The sequence below is a fragment of the Oncorhynchus mykiss genome, chromosome 12 (assembly GCF_057628025.1).
Source record: "Oncorhynchus mykiss isolate SJ-2025 chromosome 12, ASM5762802v1, whole genome shotgun sequence".
NCBI classification, from domain to species: Eukaryota; Metazoa; Chordata; class Actinopteri; order Salmoniformes; family Salmonidae; genus Oncorhynchus; species Oncorhynchus mykiss.
This window is the reverse complement of record NC_143033.1, coordinates 88,434,839-88,453,628: the sequence shown is the minus strand read 5'-3', so window position 1 is coordinate 88,453,628 and position 18,790 is coordinate 88,434,839. Positions and strand designations below refer to the sequence as shown.

Genomic DNA, 18,790 nt, shown 5'->3' with positions numbered 1-18,790 from the left:
TGAAAGGAGGGGTGTAACTGTAGAAGCAATATACTTATAAAGAGAGATGGAGGTTTGTACAATAGTTGAGGGAGGAGAGAGAAGGGAATACCAAAAGGGGAAGGCAGATACATACACTACATTACCAAAAGTATGTGGACACTTGCTCGTTGAACGTCTCATTCCAAAATCATGGGCATTAATATGGAGTTAGTCCCCCTTTGCTGCTATAACAGCCTCCACTCTTCTGGGAAGGCTTTCCACTAGATGTTGGAACATTGCTGCGGGGACTTGCTTCCATTCAGCTACAAGAGCGTTAGTGAGGTCAGGCACTGATGTTGGCGATTAGGCCTGGCTCGTAGTTGGCGTTCCAAGTCATCCCAAATGTGTTCGATGGGGTTGAGGTCAGGGCTCTGTGCAGACCAGTCAAGTTCTTCCACACCGATCTCGAAAAACAGTTTCTGTATGGACCTTGCTTTGTGCACGGGGGCATTGTCATGCTGAAACAGGAAAGGGCCTTCCCCAAACTGTTGCCACAAAGTTGGAAGCACAGAATTGCCTAGAATGTCATTGTATGCTGTAGCGTTAACAATGCCCTTCACTGGAATTAAGGGGCCTAGCCGAACCATGAAAAACAGCCTCAGACCATTATTCATCTTCCACAAAACTTTACAGTTGGCACTATGCATTGGAGTAGGTAGCGTTCTCTTGGCATCCGCCAAACCCAGATTTGCCCGTCGGACTGCCAGATGGTGAAGCGTGTTTCATCACTCCAGAGAATGTGTTTTCACTGCTCCAGAGTCCAATGGTGGCAAGCTTTACACCACTCCAGGCAACGCTTTGCATTTCACTTGATGATCTTAGGCTTGTGTGTGGCTGCTCGCCCATGGAAACCCATTTCATGACGCTCCAAACTACAGTGCCATGCAAAAGTATTCATGCCCCTTGGCGTTTTTTCCTATTTTATTTCATTACAGCCTGTAATTTAAATGTATTTTTATTTGGACTTCATGTGGTTAGAGCGTTGCACTAGTAACCGGAAGGTTGCAAGTTCAAACCCCCGAGCTGTCGTTCTGCCCCTGAACAGGCAGTTAACCCACTGTTCCTAGGCCGTCATTGTAAATAATAATTTGTTCTTAACTGACTTGCCTGGTTAAATAAAGGTAAAATAAAAAAAATGAATGTACACAAAATAGTCCAAATTGGTGAAGTGAAATGAAAAAAATAACTTGTTTCAAAAATGTTTAAAGAATTATAAACAGAAAAGTGGTGTGTGCATTTATATTCAGCCCCTTTGCTATGAAGCCCCTAAAAAAGATCTGGTGCAACCTATTACCTTCAGAAGTCACATAATTAGTTAAATAAAGTCCACCTGTGTGCAATCTAAGTGTCACATGATCTGTCACATGATCTCAGTATATATACACCTGTTCTGAAAGGCCCCAGTCTGCAACACCGCTAAGCAAGGGGCACCACCAAGCAAGCGGCACAATGAAGACCAAGGAGCTCTCCAAACAGGTCAGGGACAAAGTTGTGGAGAAGTACAGATCAGGGTTGGGTTATAAAAAAAATCTGAAACTTTGAACCCACAGAGCACCATTAAATCCATTATTAAAAAATTGAAAGAATACGGCACCACAACAAACCTGCCAAGAGAGGGCCGCCTACCAAAACTTACAGACAAAGCAAGGAGGCCATTAATCAGAGAGGCAACAAAGAGACCAAAGATAACCCTGAAGGAGCTGCAAAACTCCCCAGCGGAGGTTGGAGTATCTGTCCATAAGATCACTTTAAGCCGTACACGCCACAGAGCTAGACATTATGGAAGAGTGGCCAGAAAGAGCCATTGCTTAAAGAAAGAAATAAGAAAACACATGTGTTCGCTAAAAGGCATGTCGGAGACTCCCCAAACATATGATAGAAGGTACTCTGGTCAGATGAGACTAAATTTGTTTTTTTTTGCCATCAAGGAAAATGCTATGTCTGGCTCAAACCCAACACCTCTCAACACCCCGAGAATACCATCCCCACAGAGAAGCATGGTGGTGGCAGCATCATGCTATGGGGATGTTTTTCATCGGCAGGGTCTAGGAAACTGGTCAGAATTGAATGAATGATGGATGGCACTAAATACAGGGAAATTCTTGAGGGAAACCTGTTTCAGTCTTCCAGAGATTTGAGACTGGGACCGAGGTTCACCTTCCAGCAGGACAATGAGTCTAAGCATACTTCTAAAGCAACAATCGAGTGGTATAAGGAAAAACATTTTAATGTCTTGGAATGGCCTAGTCAATAATCAGACCTCAATCCAATTGAGAATCTGTGAAATGACTTAAAGACTGCTGTATACCGGCGGAACCCATCCAACTTGAAGGATCTGGAGAAGTTTTGCCTTGAAGAATGGGCAAAAATCCCAGTGGCTAGATGTGCCAAGCTTATAGAGACATACCCCAAGAGACTTGCAGCTGTAATTGCTGCAAAAGGTGGCTCTACAAAGTATTGACTTTGAGGGGGGTGAATAGTTACGCATGCTCAAGTTGTACATTTTTTTTTGTTGTTTCACAATAAAAAATATTTTGCATCTTCAAAGTGGTAGGCATGTTGTGTAAATCAAATGATACAAACCCCCAAACAATCTATATTAATTCCAAGTTGTAAGGCAATAAAATAGGAAAAATGCCAAGGGGGGTGAAAACTTTCGCAAGCCACTGTAACAGTTCTTGTGCGGACGTTGTTTCTAGAGGCAGTTTGAAACTCGGTAGTGAGTATTTGCAACCAAGGAAATATGATTTTTATGCACTACGCCTTTCAGCACTCGGCGGTCCCGTTCTGTGAGCTTGTGTGGCCTACCACTTTGTGGCTGAGCCGTTGTTGCTCCTAGACGTTTCCACTTCACAATAACAGCACTTACAGTTGACCGGGGCAGCTCTAGCAGGTCAGAAATGTTATGAACTGACTTCTTTCGAAAGGTGGCATCCTATGACGGTGCCACGTTGAAAGTCAATGAGTTCTTCAGCAAAGACATTCTACTGTCAATGTTTGTCTATGGAGATTGCATGGTTGTGTGCTCGATTTTACACACCTGTCAGCAACAGTGTTGCTGAAATAGCCGAAGCCACCAATAGTAGTGTATATCTATGTATATGTTGTAAAGGGAGTAGGAAAGGAGAGCACATGAAAGGAAGATAAATCATGAAATAGAGTGAAAAGAGAAAGGATAGACAGATAACAAGGGATAGAAAGAAATGGAGAAAGTGAGTGAGAGAGAGAGGAGGAGCGGAGCAGGCGAATGAGAGAGAGTGTGTGTGTGTGTGTGTGTGTGTGTGTGTGTGTGTGTGTGTGTGTGTGTGTGTGTGTGTGTGTGCTGCAGTAACCTGTTTTTAGCTGCTGCAGATGATCAATCACCCAGTACAGCCTTGAGACACAGGAACTCTCCCCCTCTCTCTCTGTCTGTCACTCTCTGTCCCTCTCGTTCGCTCTCTCACTCTCTCTTCCTCTTGCTCTCTCTCTCTCTCTCTCTCTCTCTCTCTCTCTCTCTTTGTGTCTCTTTCTCGCTATCTCAACCTTTTTCTCTGTCTCTCTGTGTCTATAACTCTTTCTATCTCATTCTCTCTTTCTCTCTTTCTCTCTTTTTGTCTCTCTCTCTTTCATTCATTTTTCTCACACGCATACACACACACACACACGCTTCGCACTTATACACAGATGTCACACACACATACACTGCTCCCAGCTGTGGTCTCTATGGTTAGCTCTTTTTGAATGGCGATTTTTCTTTTAGAAGTGTAGCTCTTTGAAGATGAAAAGCTACTGCCCTTTCTACCCACCTCTGCCCTGACACTTTGATACTACAATGACCAGGGGATGCATACATGCACACACAATACACATTTACACTTCAAACACATGCTCACTTTTCCTTCACACACCTATAAACCGTCTTCTTCTCAGCATATATACTGAGGCACATTGCCAAACAACACAATCATTTTTTTAATTTTTTTTTATTTCACCTTTATTTAACCAGGTAGGCAAGTTGAGAACAAGTTCTCATTTGCAATTGCGACCTGACCAAGATAAAGCAAAGCAGTTCGACACATACAACGACACAGAGTTACACATGGAGTAAAACAAACATACAGTCAATAATACAGTATAAACAAGTCTATATGCGATGTGAGCAAATGAGGTGAGATAAGGGAGATAAAGGCAAAAAAAGGCCATGGTGGCAAAGTAAATACAATATAGCAAGTAAAACACTCGAATGGTAGATTTGCAATGGAAGAATGTGCAAAGTAGAAATAAAAATAATGGGGTGCAAAGGAGCAAAATAAATAAATTAATTAAATACAATAGGGAAAGAGGTAGTTGTTTGGGCTAAATTATAGGTGGGCTATGTACAGGTGCAGTAATCTGTGAGCTGCTCTGACAGTTGGTGCTTAAAGCTAGTGAGTGAAGCTAGTAATACACATGCAGTACATGACTATACAGGAAGGAAAGGAAGGAAAGGAAGGAAGGAAGGAAAGGAAGGAAGGAAGGAAGGAAGGAAGGAAGGAAGGAAGGAAGGAAGGAAGGAAGGAAGGAAGGAAGGAAGGAAGGAAGGAAGGAAGGAAGGATGGAGGGAATATGATAGGCTCATATATTTTCTCATCCCCATAAGAATTGTGAGTGTATCTGGTCCTAGATCTGTGGATAAGGCCATGTAACCGTGGTCTATGGTAGTGGCCGTGTCTGAATACTTGTACTTGATTAGAATAGAACGTTTTATACGTGAAATTTCAGAACTGTAGTATGCTTTAAATGCCAGGATGTAATACTGATTTAGGCTTTTCATCTAGTAGAATTGGATGCACACTACTGAGGAAGAGACTGGGCTTTCCAGACCCAGTGTGATTGACAACAGGTGATAATCACGTAAGATGCCTTGCTGTACAAACTGAACGAATCAACGTAATTGAGCATTAGATGACACATTCTAAGGATGGATGACCTAGTACGTTGATATTTATTGCTCACTGCATTTGTTTTTACTAAACAATACGTTCTAAATAGTATGTAGCATGATATGTACACAACATGTAGGTTTTGTATGCAAGTTAGATTTTGGACACGGCTATTGAGTTCTATCTGTAGTAGGACAGTGAGGAGCTGTCCATTGTAGAACAGTGAGGAGCTGTCCATTGTAGAACAGTGTGGAGAACTGTGAGGAGCTGTCCATTGTAGAACAGTGTGGAGAACAGTGAGGAGCTGTCCATTGTAGAACAGTGTGGAGAACAGTGAGGAGCTGTCCATTGTAGAACAGTGTGGAGAACTGTGAGGAGCTGTCCATTGTAGAACAGTGTGGAGAACAGTGAGGAGCTGTCCATTGTAGAACAGTGTGGAGAACTGTGAGGAGCTGTCCATTGTAGAACAGTGTGGAGAACTGTGAGGAGCTGTCCATTGTAGAACAGTGTGGAGAACTGTGAGGAGCTGTCCATTGTAGAACAGTGTGGAGAACAGTGAGGAGCTGTCCATTGTAGAACAGTGTGGAGAACTGTGAGGAGCTGTCCATTGTAGAACAGTGTGGAGAACAGTGAGGAGCTGTCCATTGTAGAACAGTGTGGAGAACTGTGAGGAGCTGTCCATTGTAGAACAGTGTGGAGAACAGTGAGGAGCTGTCCATTGTAGAACAGTGTGGAGAACAGTGAGGAGCTGTCCATTGTAGAACAGTGTGGAGAACTGTGAGGAGCTGTCCATTGTAGAACAGTGTGGAGAACAGTGAGGAGCTGTCCATTGTAGAACAGTGTGGAGAACAGTGAGGAGCTGTCCATTGTAGAACAGTGTGGAGAACTGTGAGGAGCTGCCCACGGTAGAACAGTGTGGAGAACATTGAAGAGCTCTTTTGGTTAAAAAAGGGTCTTTGTCTCAGGTAAAGTCTTGCCTGGTTTGAACCTCTCTCTAAATTATATTTTAATGGCTCAAGCCTTGGTTCCAGACTGTCAAACTCAAGATTAGCTGGCCACTCCTTCCTCATACTGTGTGTACGAAATTGTGCCTCTACAAGCCAGATTCTTACGACGTTTACTTCTCAGACAGACTTGCTTAAAGCCTTGACGTTATGCTAACCTCTGACCTGTTGCGTGTATCTGTCAGATGATGTGACATACAGTATAAGAAAGATCAGGAAACTATTTTTATTTGAGCCTATCATATTCCCTGGAGTGGTTGAACAATGAGTTTTAATGACTCCAACCTAGTGTATGTAAACTTCCGACTTCAACTGTGTGTGTGTGTATATGGGAGGGAGTGTGTGTGTGTGTGTGTTTTCATGCGTGTGTGTTCATCAGGGTAGAAACTGAGGATTTTCATAGGTAGCTAGTTCGTGTGACCCAAATGCTAGTGTGCATTCGTGCATATAAATGTATTTGCACTCAAATGGTTCCAAGCTGAAAGTGTATGTACGCGCAGCTTATAAATGTGTACGTGTGTGTGCATGCTTGTGGTGGTGTGTGTGCTTTGGGTGTATGTGCTAGCTTGTATGTGTATTAATTACATGCATGTGTGTGTTTCACTGTACAACTGAGGATATTAGAAGAAAAGAAAAAACATATCAATCAAGCTCCCCTTGGCCCGGTTACCACGGTGATGCAAAGATTCTAGCAAGGAGCCAAGGTCCCTGTTGCCATGGAAACAGTTATGAATGAGAAGGGCCCCAGTAACCGTGGAAACGGTGTGAATGAGCCTTGTTGCTTTGATGATAAATGCTGTAAAGGTGGACAGACCTGGTGGGGTTGAGGAGCTGCTGTTGGTGCAAGACTGCCATCTTCATCTTCTTCATCATCATCATTGTCTTCTTCTTGCTTGCACACACATGCACACACACACATATACACTCTTGACAATTTCCTGTGAGGCAGATTGGCAAGTAACTCCCAGTAGATGTCTCTCCTGTCAGCACTGTTAATACTATCCCCTACATACACACGCGCAGACACACGCACAGACACACACACACACACACTTTTTCTCCCTCCACACACACACCTGCTTTGTCAGTGTGAATCCCTCACTTTAACCCCAATATCCCACCTTGTCTTCAGCGCAGGACCTTCCAGGCTGACAAACCAGCACCTCGCCCTTCCTTCCCTGTCTCCTTCCCTCGTTCTCACTTCCCTTTACCTACTCTTCTGGTAGGACAGTATCTGTATCCCCGGCTGTCATCAGGGCTAGCGATTTCTAACTCCCATAGCATCCCTCTACGTATCTAGCACAGGAGATAGCTTAATTGCCCCTGAGGGGATAAATATAGTTATATAGAATTGAAATCCCATAGCAAGTACTTGCCTTGTAGCACAGATAGTAACTCCCATAGTATTTACCTGTGTTCCTAGCACAGATAGCTAACCCCCATAGGATTTACCTTTGTTCCTAACACAGAAAGATAACTCCCATAGGATTTACCTGCGTTCCTAGCACAGATAGCTAACTCCCATAGGATTTACCTGCGTTCCTAGCGCAGATAGCTAACTCCCATAGGATTTACCTGCGTTCCTAGCACAGATAGCTAACTCCCATAGGATTTACCTGTGTTCCTAGCACAGATAGCTAACTCCCATAGGATTTACCTGTGTTCCTAGCACAGATAGCTAACTCCCATAGGATTTACCTTTGTTCCTAACACAGAAAGATAACTCCCATAGGATTTACCTGCGTTCCTAGCACAGATAGCTAACTCCCATTGGATTTACCTGTGTTCCTAGCGCAGATAGCTAACCCCCATAGGATTTACCTTTGTTCCTAACACAGAAAGATAACTCCCATAGGATTTACCTGCCTTCCTAGCGCATATAGCTAACTCCCATAGTATTTACCTGCGTTCCTAGCGCAGATAGCTAACTCCCATAGGATTTACCTGCCTTCCTAGCGCATATAGCTAACTCCCATAGTATTTACCTGCGTTCCTAGCGCAGATAGCTAACTCCCATAGGATTTACCTGCGTTCCCAGCGCAGATAGCTAACTCCAGAACATAGTCAGTCACACCAGCCTCTCTGGTGAAGCTATTAAGCTAAAAGTGTGTGTCAGTCGTTAAGCACAGAGCTTCCTAAACTGGGCTCTGTGGACTCACTGTTGTTCAACAACCAGATACCCCACCAGGCCTCGGTGGGAAGGCTTTCAACGATGTGTCATTCAGATTGTATTACACTGACACCTCATCATTCCCTAGTGTTTAGGTGTGCTGTCAGACTAACGGTGGGCCCCTGAGACTCTCCTGTGTTGTAGTGGTCCATGTGGAGGGGAGAGACACCTATTGAGTAGTGATGTGCAGTTTGCGAATTATTCATTATTTTTGAATTACCCTTTTTAATGCCTCTAGTTATGTTTCATTTTTCTGAGTGACTTGTTTGTTTTAGTTGTTTGTTTGACCTGTTGGCTGCAATGCAATGAGTCCTACAGCAGGATTGATGCACCCCGCCCAGGAGCTCCAGAGACAAACAGCTGATCATGCTGCAGGCATTGTTTCAAACTGATAATATATTACATGGTGCAAGAATTAATGCAATTAATTGATTATTGACTGTTATGATGGACCCAGCTTCGTAGAACCAAAACTACAAAGCTGCTCAAAACAAACTCGAGAATGAATCATTTGGGGACCTGCAGTTCACGAACGACATTGTGCATATCACGGTGTCAAGCAATGCATTCCACCAAGAGTCGAATGCACTGGTGCAACAGGATCAGCCAGTTAAACTGTGCCATGCAGCTCTTAGCAGAAGGACTATTGGAAAACGTTGATGATTCCCAGTCAGTCAGAGAGATAACTGGAAGTCAGACAACGTGAGAGAACATCCTCCTTCACACACAAACACTCCTCCTCACCAACACACATACTCCTTCACAGAAACACACACACCTATCTTTCTGTCCCTCTCAGTTTTTCCTACACAATGTGTGTGTGTGTTTTGTGTGTGTGTGTGCATGTGTGTGCATGTTTGTGTGTGCATGTGTCTGTGCATGCGTGCATAAATGTTTGTGTGTGTGTGTGTATAGTGAGGTAAAGATACAGTCCTGATGAGTTGGCAGTGGAATAAAGATGGGTAACAAATGAGCCAGTCAACAACAATACAGCCTGTGCTCTCTATCTCTACCTCTCTCTCTCTCTCTCTCTCTCTCTCCCTCTCTCTCTCTGTCTCTCTCTCTCTCTCTCTCTCTCTCTTTCTCTCTTTCTCTCTCTCTCTGTCCCTCTCTCTCTCTCTCTCTCTCTCTCTCTCTCTCTGTCTCTCTCTCTCTTTCTCTCTCTCTCTCTCTCTCTCTCTCTCTCTCTCTCTCGCTTTCTCTCTCTCTCTCTCTCTCTCTCTCTCTCTTTCTCTCTCTCTCTCACTCTCTCTCTCTCTATCGAATTCCCTGTCCCATCTCTTGATTGACTCGTGGCTCATTCACGCATTCACATTATTTACTTACTCATTCACTCGCTGAATGTCTTCTTCTTATCCAAGTGATTCATGTAAATGATCAACAGATGATGTCACTAAAACCCCCAGCAACTGACACACATTGATTGGCTGATGCTACAAATGTTCCTAAAAAAATATAAAAATACTATAATTATTCCTTCTCTTCATTTTCCCTCTTCCCTCTGTCGCCCTCTCTCCCTCTCTCCACCTCCTCTCTCTCTCTGCTCCATCTCTCTCTGTAGGATCCTGTCTACAGTGGGATCGGACTTCGATTTGCGGACTCTGAGAGCGGTCCGTGTACTGAGACCCCTCAAACTGGTGTCTGGGATACCCAGTAAGTCTTGGGATATATGGGGGTGTGGGACGGAGAGACCGACTAGCTACACCCCTAATAGTCTTATTTCATCTGATACCATAAGAAGAGGGGAGGGGGAGGACAGTTCTGATTAAGTTACATCATTTTTATAGGGATTTTGGGATGTAGGTCAGGTTTTTTTTTTACTTTGTCTGTTGTTTCTGTTCTTAAACAATGTGCTCTGTCTCCCCCAGGCCTCCAGGTGGTCCTCAAGTCCATCATGAAGGCTATGATTCCACTGCTGCAGATCGGCCTGTTGCTATTCTTCGCCATCCTCATGTTCGCTATCATCGGCCTGGAGTTCTACATGGGCAAATTCCATACTACCTGCTTCGACATTCACACAGGTAAATCGGTCAGTCGGTGGATTGGTCGGTCAGTCGGTCGGTCAGCCAGTAGGTCGGTGAGTCGGTTGGTTGGATGGTCAGACATTGAGTCAGTTAGTCAGTCAGTCAGCATGCCAGTCAGTCTGCTAGTCAGTCTGCCAGTCAGTCAGTCAGTCAATCAGTCAGTCAATCAGTCAGTCAGTCTGCCAGTCAGTCACCCAGTCAGTATGTGCCAGTCAGCATACCAGTCAGGCAGTATGCCAGTCATTCTACCAGTCATTGCCAGTCATTCTACCAGTCATTGCCAGTCATTCTACCAGTTAGTCAGTCAGCCAGTCAGTCGCCAGTCAGTCAATCAGTATGCCAGTTAAATCAGTGACAAAAAGACTGTCAATTCAAAATGAATCAAAGAAGATCTAGCTCTTAAATAACATGTTGATCCCCAAACTGTCTGTACCCCTGTAGATGAGATTCGTGAGGAAGTTCCGTGTGGGACCGAAGCCCCGTCGAGACTATGTCCAAACGGGACCACGTGTCGAAAGTATTGGCTGGGGCCTAACTACGGCATCACCCAGTTTGACAACATCCTGTTTGCCGTGCTCACTGTCTTCCAATGTATTACCATGGAGGGATGGACTGACCTGCTCTACTATGTGAGTTACGGTACTTCACATCACAGTGGTTCTGTTTTAGAGGTATTATGGTATTTACTTGATGGTTAAAGAGCTGGACTATTATGTGAGTTACTGTAGTTGGGTTAGGGTTTAAGATCGGGTTTGGTTTTGTGTTTAAGATCAGGAGTTTGGGTTTGGTTTTAGGTTTAGGTTTGGCTTGAGATCGGGTTTGGTTTTGTGTTTGTGTTTGGGATTGGGATTGGATTCAGGATTGGTTTGGGGTTTGAGATCGGGTTCAGGTTTAGTCTTCGGTTTGGGTTTGAGATTGGGTTCAGTTTTTGTTTTGGGTTTCGGTTAGAATTGAGGCAGGATAAGCTGATCCTAAATCTGTGGGGCAACTACAACCTGGATAATAGATTTCTATCGTATTTACTAGTAAATTACATTGTAAATACCCACCAATTCATATAATACATGTTTCACTGCTATACAAATATGCCCATAGCATTTACTCATATGCTGTATTGTGTGCCCATACCTAAGAAACAGTGAATAGGGCCCTGCTGCCAGTGGCAATGGTTGCTATGGTGACAGAGAGGTGGATGAGGGTAGTGGGGGAATGTGAGTGTAGTCCCATCCACAGCAGTCTATATGGGCCCATATTGAATATTCCCCCTTGCCCCTCTTCCCCCTCTTCTCTTTCTCACACATCTCTCTTTCCTCGCTCTCTCTGCTTCCTTAATCTGTCTCTCCATCTCCATTCCTCTTCGCATCTTCCTACTCCCCCCACCTCACCACACCCAATTACTCACTCTCTCTCTCCCCCCGCCAGCCTCCCCCTTTCTCCCTTCCTCTTCACCCCCTCCCCTTTCCCCCACCGCTTCCCTTCTTCTCTTTCCTCCATCAGTCTCACTCGGTGGTGGTGCTGCTCTATATTTAACAGGGCTGTTCAGTCAGAGTTATTCTTGCAGCTGCTGAGGAAGAAAGTGCTGAAAGTTTAATGGATAAAAAGGCTGCAGCACAGAGCAACAGCAGCCACGCCCACAGACATAGGGAGGGAGGGAGGGAGGGAGGGCATTACATTCTGTGATGTTTAGGGGGAAATACAGCAAGATGGGGAGGGATGAGAGAGGGAGAGAAAGGGGGTTGGAGAGAGAAGGGAAATGGAGGGTTGAGAGAGGGAGAGAAAGGGGGGTTGGAGAGAGAAGGGAAATGGAGAGTTGAGAGAGGGAGAGAAAGGGGGGTTGGAGAGAGAAGGGATATGGAGGGTTGAGAGAGGGAGAGGGAGAGAAAGGGTGAGGGAAAAATAGAGAGGAAGAGTGTTACATTCTGTGCAGCTGAACTGTTTAAATGGCAGATACTCTGGACAGTATACTGTATAAAACGATGTCCTAATCATCCCCGTATTGTGGTGACCCCGTCCCAGTTCATGAAAAGGTTGTGAAATGGTCTGCTATTTTTTGGCTTTATAAAATCTACATCTCAGTGTAACCTCTCTAGTCAAACAAGGGAAAGATGAATTACTAGTGTGTGTGTGTGTGTGTGTGTGTGTGTGTGTGTGTGTGTGTGTGTGTGTGTGTGTGTGTGTGTGTGTGTGTGTGTGTGTGTGTGTGTGTGTGTGTGTGTGTGTGTGTGTGTGTGTGTGTGTGTGTGTGTGTGTGTGTGTGTGTGTGTGTGTGCGTGCGTGTGTGTGTGTGTGTTTGCAGAGCAACGATGCCTCAGGGAGCGCGTGGAACTGGATGTACTTCATTCCCCTCATCATCATCGGCTCTTTCTTCATGTTGAACCTGGTCCTGGGTGTACTGTCTGGGTAAGTGTGTGCGTGTGTGTGCATGCATGTGTGTGTGTGGGAGAGTGTGTGTGTGGGCGCACGTGCGCGTGTGTGTGGGACATGTGTGTGTGTGTGTTTCGTGTGCGTGTGTGTGTGTATACAATATGTCTGTGTATATGTCATTGTATACATCTATATGTGTGTTTCATTTGATATGTGTGTGTTGATATGTGTGTGTCTATCACAGGGAGTTTGCCAAAGAGAGAGAGCGAGTGGAGAACAGGAGTGAGTTTCTAAAGCTGAGGAGACAGCAGCAGATAGAGAGAGAGCTCAATGGATACCTGGAATGGATTTGTAAAGCAGGTACATTATCATCATATAGAACTACACACAAAACATACATGGAAGGGCTGTTACATATTTATGTTATATATGTTATATATTTATGTTATATATGTTACATATTTATGTTATGTACGTTATATATTTATGTTATTTAAGTTATATATGTTACATATTTATGTAATGTTATATATGTTATATATTTATGTTATATATTTATGTTATATATGTTATATATTTATGTTATATATGTTACATATTTATGTTATGTACGTTATATATTTATGTTATTTAAGTTATATATGTTACATATTTATGTAATGTTATATATGTTATATATATATGTTATATATTTATGTTATATATGTTATATATTTATGTTATATATGTTATATATTTATGTTATATATGTTATATATTTATGTTATATATGTTATATATTTATGTTATATATTTATGTTATATACATTATATATTTATGTTATATATGTTATATATTTATGTTATATATGTTATATATTTATGTTATATATGTTATATATTTATGTTATATATGTTATATATTTATGTTATATATGTTATATATTTATGTTATATATGTTATATATTTATGTTATATATGTTATATATTTATGTTATATATTTATGTTATATACATTATATATTTATGTTATATATGTTATATATTTATGTTATATACATTATATATTTATGTTATATATGTTATATATTTATGTTATATATGTTATATATTTATGTTATATATGTTATATATTTATGTTATATATGTTATATATTTATGTTATATATTTATGTTATATATGTTATATATTTATGTTATATATGTTATATATTTATGTTATATATGTTATATATTTATGTTATATATTTATGTTATATATGTTATATATTTATGTTATATATGTTATATATTTATGTTATATATGTTATATATTTATGTTATATATTTATGTTATATACATTATATATTTATGTTAAATATGTTATATATATATGTTATATATTTATGTTATATATGTTATATATTTATGTTATATATTTATGTTATATACATTATATATTTATGTTAAATATGTTATATATATATGTTATATATTTATGTTATATACATTATATATTTATGTTTAATATGTTATATATTTATGTTATATATGTTATATATTTATGTTATATATGTTATATATTTATGTTATATATTTATGTTTAATATGTTATATATTTATGTTATATATGTTATATATTTATGTTATATATGTTATATATTTATGTTATATATGTTATATATTTATGTTATATATTTATGTTATATACATTATATATTTATGTTAAATATGTTATATATTTATGTTATATATTTATGTTATATATGTTATATATTTATGTTATATACATTATATATTTATGTTAAATATGTTATATATTTATGTTATATATTGATGTTATATATGTTATATATTTATGTTATATATTTATGTTATATATGTTACATATTGCCATATACATTCCCTGTTTTGTTTACTTCACTTTTGCTTCCTATAGAAGAAGTGATCTTAGCAGATGATGAAGACCCTGATGCCTTTGACGGTATTTTCCCAAGTGTGTGTGTGTGTAGTGACATAGATATGATGTTAGAATGTATATAGAGACAGACAATGAGAAAATATAACATTGTGTAAATGTATTATCTTTACCAGTATACATGTAGCATCTTTCTAGACTAAATGTATCATCTTTGCTAGTGTAAATGTAGCATTTTTAATAGTGTAAATGTAGAATTTTTACTAGTGTAACCGGATCATCTTTGCTAGTGTGACTGTAGCATCTTTTCTAGTGTAAATGTAACACATTTTCTAGTGTAAATTTAGCATTTTTGCTAGTGTAAATGTAGCATATTTCCTATTGTTAATGTAGCATATTTTCTAGTGTAAATGTATCATCTTTGCTAGTGTAAATGTATCATCTTTACTAGTGTAAATGTATCATCTTTACTAGTGTAAATGTATCATCTTTACTAGTGTAAATGTAGCATATTTACTAGTGTAAATGTAGCATCTTTACTAGTGTACATTTATCATCTTTACTAGTGTAAATCTATAATATTTGCTATTGTAGATGTAGCATTTTTGCTAGTGTAAATGTAGAATATTTACTAGTGTAACGAGAGCATCTTTGCTAGTGTAAATGCAACACCTTTGCTCGTGTAAATGTAGCATATTTGCTAGTGTAAATGTAGCATCTTTCCTATTATAAATGTTGCAGCTTTGCTAGTGTAAATGTTGCATCTTTACTAGTGTAAATGTAGCATATTTGCTAGTGTAAATGTAGCATCTTTGCTAGTGTAAATGTAGCATATTTGTTAGTGTAAATGTAGCATCTTCACTAGTGTAAATGTAGCATCTTGACTAGTGTAAATGTAGCATCTTTGCTTCTGTGCCAGTGTTTGTTTGCGTGTTCTATAGTGAGTAGTTGTGCGTCACTGTGTTCTATTTTTCCCATTCAGGCACCCGCAGGAGACCCACCATCAAAAACCACAAGAACAAAACAGATCTCCTTAACCCAGAGGATGGGAATGGAGACCTGGCACTGGGTAAGAAACACCACACACACGCACACGCACACACAAGATGTTACATGCTAACCAAATGTGTTTTTTCTCTCTACTCTTGTCCCCATCCCCCTCTCCTTTTCCCACTCTTCTCCTGTTCTCCATCACCTCTTCCCTTTTTTCTCCTCTCCTCCATCCCCCTCTCCTCTTCCCACTCTTCTCCTCTCCTCCATCCCCCTCTCCTTTTCCCACTCTTCTCCTCTCCTCTATCCCCCTCTCCTCTTCCCACTCTTCTCTTCTCCTCTCCACTATCCCCCTCTCCTTTTCCCATTCTTCTCCTCTCCTCCCAGGTTCTCCCTTTGCGCGGGCCAGTCTGAAGAGTTCAAAGCTGGAGGGCTCTAACTTCCATAAGAGGGAGCGTCGTCTGCGTTTCTTCATCCGACGCATTGTGAAGACCCAGTATTTCTACTGGAGTGTACTGTGTCTGGTGGGACTTAACACCATGTGTGTGGCTGTAGTACACTATGACCAGCCTGAACCACTCTCAGACTTCCTCTGTGAGTAGACATACAGGGAGGGGGGAGGGAGGTATGGATGGAGGGAGGGATAGAGGGTAGGATGGAGCGAGGGAGAGATAGAGGGTGGGAGGGAGGGATAGAGGGTGAGAGGGAGGTATGGAGGGAGGGAGAGATAGAGGGTGGGAGGGAGGGATAGAGGGTGGGAGGATGGATAAAATTAAGATCCTACATCTGTACACACACAGACACTCATACACTCATGCTACTGTACACATACACTCTTATATGAAGGATAAAATTCTAGATACTTTTCTTTATTTCTTTCTCTACCTCTTTGTCATGTTGGCTTAAAGGAGATTATTTCACGTTGGCTTAAAGGAGATTCTTTCACGTTGGCTTAAAGGAGATTCGGGAGACAGACACAGGAACGCGTAATAAGGTTTTTTATTAAGCCCCAAATTATGGCGTGCCGTGTAAAGGCACGGGGACGAAGACCAATCAAACACGGAATAAAAACACAGGGTAGAAACTCAAACAAAAGAGAGAGGAGTACCTCTAATAAATAACACACGCGCACAATAATTAACACACTGGACACGACCCGTAATCATCTGCGCAATCCACAATGGCATGAAGGCCAAAACACACAGCACATGTACTCACACGCACCAACGGACATAGTAACAATAATCGACAGCCCAATGGAAACCAAAGGGCAAACTTATACAAGTACTAATCATTAGGAATAGGGGACAGGTGTGTGTAATGAAAGTTCCGGAGGGATCCGTGACAGTCTTTCTGCCTATTTGATTGCTTCTTACAGTGAATTGTTCAATGTACTTCTTTATTCCTTTTCTTTCGATATCATCCTCCTGTATTTTCCTGCTTGCTCATTCATGTCTGATCTTTCCCGCTCTCTCTCACCCTGTTCCCTCTCTCTTTTCACCTCTTCCAGACTTTGCAGAGTTCGTCTTCTTGAGTATCTTCATTTCTGAGATGGGTATAAAGATTTATGGACTGGGGTCACAGCCTTACTTTCACTCCTCCTTTAACTGCTTTGACTGCATTGTGAGTGGTGGAACTCGTCTACTCTAGGGTACACACGGTGCATATGTGACACGGACACACACACATGCACGCACGCACACACATGTACGCACACACACACACACACGCACGCACGCACGCGCACGCACGCGCGCACGCACACACACACACACACACACACACACACACACACACACACACACACACCAATACAGTAAACACACACACTTGCATATAATTTTTGACCGCATGTTTTGGATAACATCACTAATGTATGTGTGTGTGTGTGTGGCAGGTAATATGTGGCAGCATATTCGAGGTGCTGTGGGGTTTTATCCAGCCTGGGACATCCTTTGGTATCAGTGTATTACGAGCTCTAAGGTTACTGAGAATCTTCAAAGTCACCAAGTAAGTCTCTACTGACTTTGAGTCAACCTCTGTATCGGATATCTTATCAATCTGTTTGTCAGCATGTCTCATTAACAAACGACCATGAAGGCATTTAGACATTTATAGGCTTTTCTAAACTCTTTCTCTCTCTCTCACAAGCTCTCTCTCCTCTCTCCAACACTCTCTCCCCAACTCTCTCAGTTCTATTCAAGGGTCTTTATTAGCATGGGAAGAAACATATGTTTACATTGCCAAAGCAATTGAAATAAATAATAAAAAGTGAAAAGTAAATATTACACTCACACAAGTTCCAAAATAATAAAGACATTTAAAATGTCATATTATGTCCATATACAGTGTTGTAACGATGTGCAAATAGTTAAAGTACAAAATGGAAAATATATGGGTTGTATTTAGAATGGTATTTGTTCTTCACTGGTTGCCCTTTTCTTGTGGCAACAGGTCACACATTTTTCTGCTGTGATTTCTCTCCCGCGCCCCTCTCCCTCTCTCTCTACTATTCTCTCTCTCTCTGTCAGGTACTGGGCGTCTTTGAGGAACCTGGTTGTATCTCTGCTCAACTCCATGAAATCCATTATAAGCCTGCTCTTCCTCCTCTTCCTCTTTATCGTCGTCTTCGCTCTGTTGGGCATGCAACTCTTCGGAGGACAGTCAGTACCTCCTCTTCTTTCCCCCTCTTTTCTTGCCCCTTTCATCCTTCCTCCCCCTTCCTCCCCCTTCCCCCCCTTCCCCTGTCACTCTTTATCTTCAGTATCTGACTGTTTGGTGTCATCTTTAATCTCTCTCTCTCTCTCTCTCTCTCTCTCTCTCTCTCGCTATCTTTCTCTCGCTCTCTCTTTCTCGCTCTCTCTTTCTCTCTTCCTCAATTTCTTTCTGTTTATCCTCTAGGTTTAATTTTGAATCTGGCACTCCCTCGACCAACTTTGATACTTTCCCTGCAGCAATAATGACTGTGTTCCAGGTGAGTGGATAAAGACGGGAGGGGGGAGTGGAGAGGGGAGAGAAAGGAAAGAGATAATGGAATGAGAAAAGAGGGCAGAAGAAGAGTGGGAGTGGTAGCACACTGGAAATGAGGGATAGGAGAGAAAGAAAGAGGATAGACGAGTGTAAAGGCAGGGAAAGGTGAGAGTGTAAGCAGTCCCAAGATAAGCAGTCCTAACGTGTGCAAAGCGTGTGTTTATAAGTGTGTGTGTGTTTAAGAGTGTGTGTATAAGAGTGTGTGTGCTTAAGTGTGTGTGTTTAAGAGTGTGTGTGTGTGTATAAGATTGTGTGTGTGTATAAGAGTGTATGTGTACAGCAGTACAAGTGTATGAGTGTTTGTGTGTGTACAGATGTAGGATCTTAATTTTATCACTCTTTTGTTCCTGAGAAATGTCCCGCTCCGCAGAAAATGCAAACTTGTAGTGTATTCAAGGTATTCAAAGG

General features: G+C 41.3%; 2 protein-coding genes across 27 annotated transcripts in view; one reads left to right on the top strand and one right to left on the bottom strand.

The window, feature by feature from the left end:
* Positions 1–18,790, top strand: part of cacna1aa (calcium voltage-gated channel subunit alpha1 Aa) — a 175,654-nt gene that overhangs the window by 51,139 nt on the left and 105,725 nt on the right. For 24 of the 26 annotated variants that reach the window (XM_090193928.1, XM_090193917.1, XM_090193915.1 and 21 more), the window contains exons 4-15: positions 9,658–9,749; positions 9,965–10,117; positions 10,562–10,749; positions 12,417–12,520; positions 12,729–12,844; positions 14,384–14,428; positions 15,345–15,431; positions 15,740–15,946; positions 16,863–16,975; positions 17,250–17,362; positions 17,884–18,015; positions 18,254–18,326. In XM_090193928.1, the coding sequence (XP_090050054.1) occupies positions 9,658–9,749; positions 9,965–10,117; positions 10,562–10,749; positions 12,417–12,520; positions 12,729–12,844; positions 14,384–14,428; positions 15,345–15,431; positions 15,740–15,946; positions 16,863–16,975; positions 17,250–17,362; positions 17,884–18,015; positions 18,254–18,326 (1,423 nt within the window). The remainder of the gene's footprint in view (positions 1–9,657; positions 9,750–9,964; positions 10,118–10,561; positions 10,750–12,416; positions 12,521–12,728; positions 12,845–14,383; positions 14,429–15,344; positions 15,432–15,739; positions 15,947–16,862; positions 16,976–17,249; positions 17,363–17,883; positions 18,016–18,253; positions 18,327–18,790) is intronic. The other 2 variants (XM_090193918.1, XM_090193913.1) reach the window with 1 other exon arrangement.
* LOC110538722 (alkB homolog 7, RNA demethylase) overlaps positions 1–18,790 on the bottom strand; it is a 185,925-nt gene that overhangs the window by 72,921 nt on the left and 94,214 nt on the right. The gene's annotated exons all lie outside the window — the stretch shown is intronic.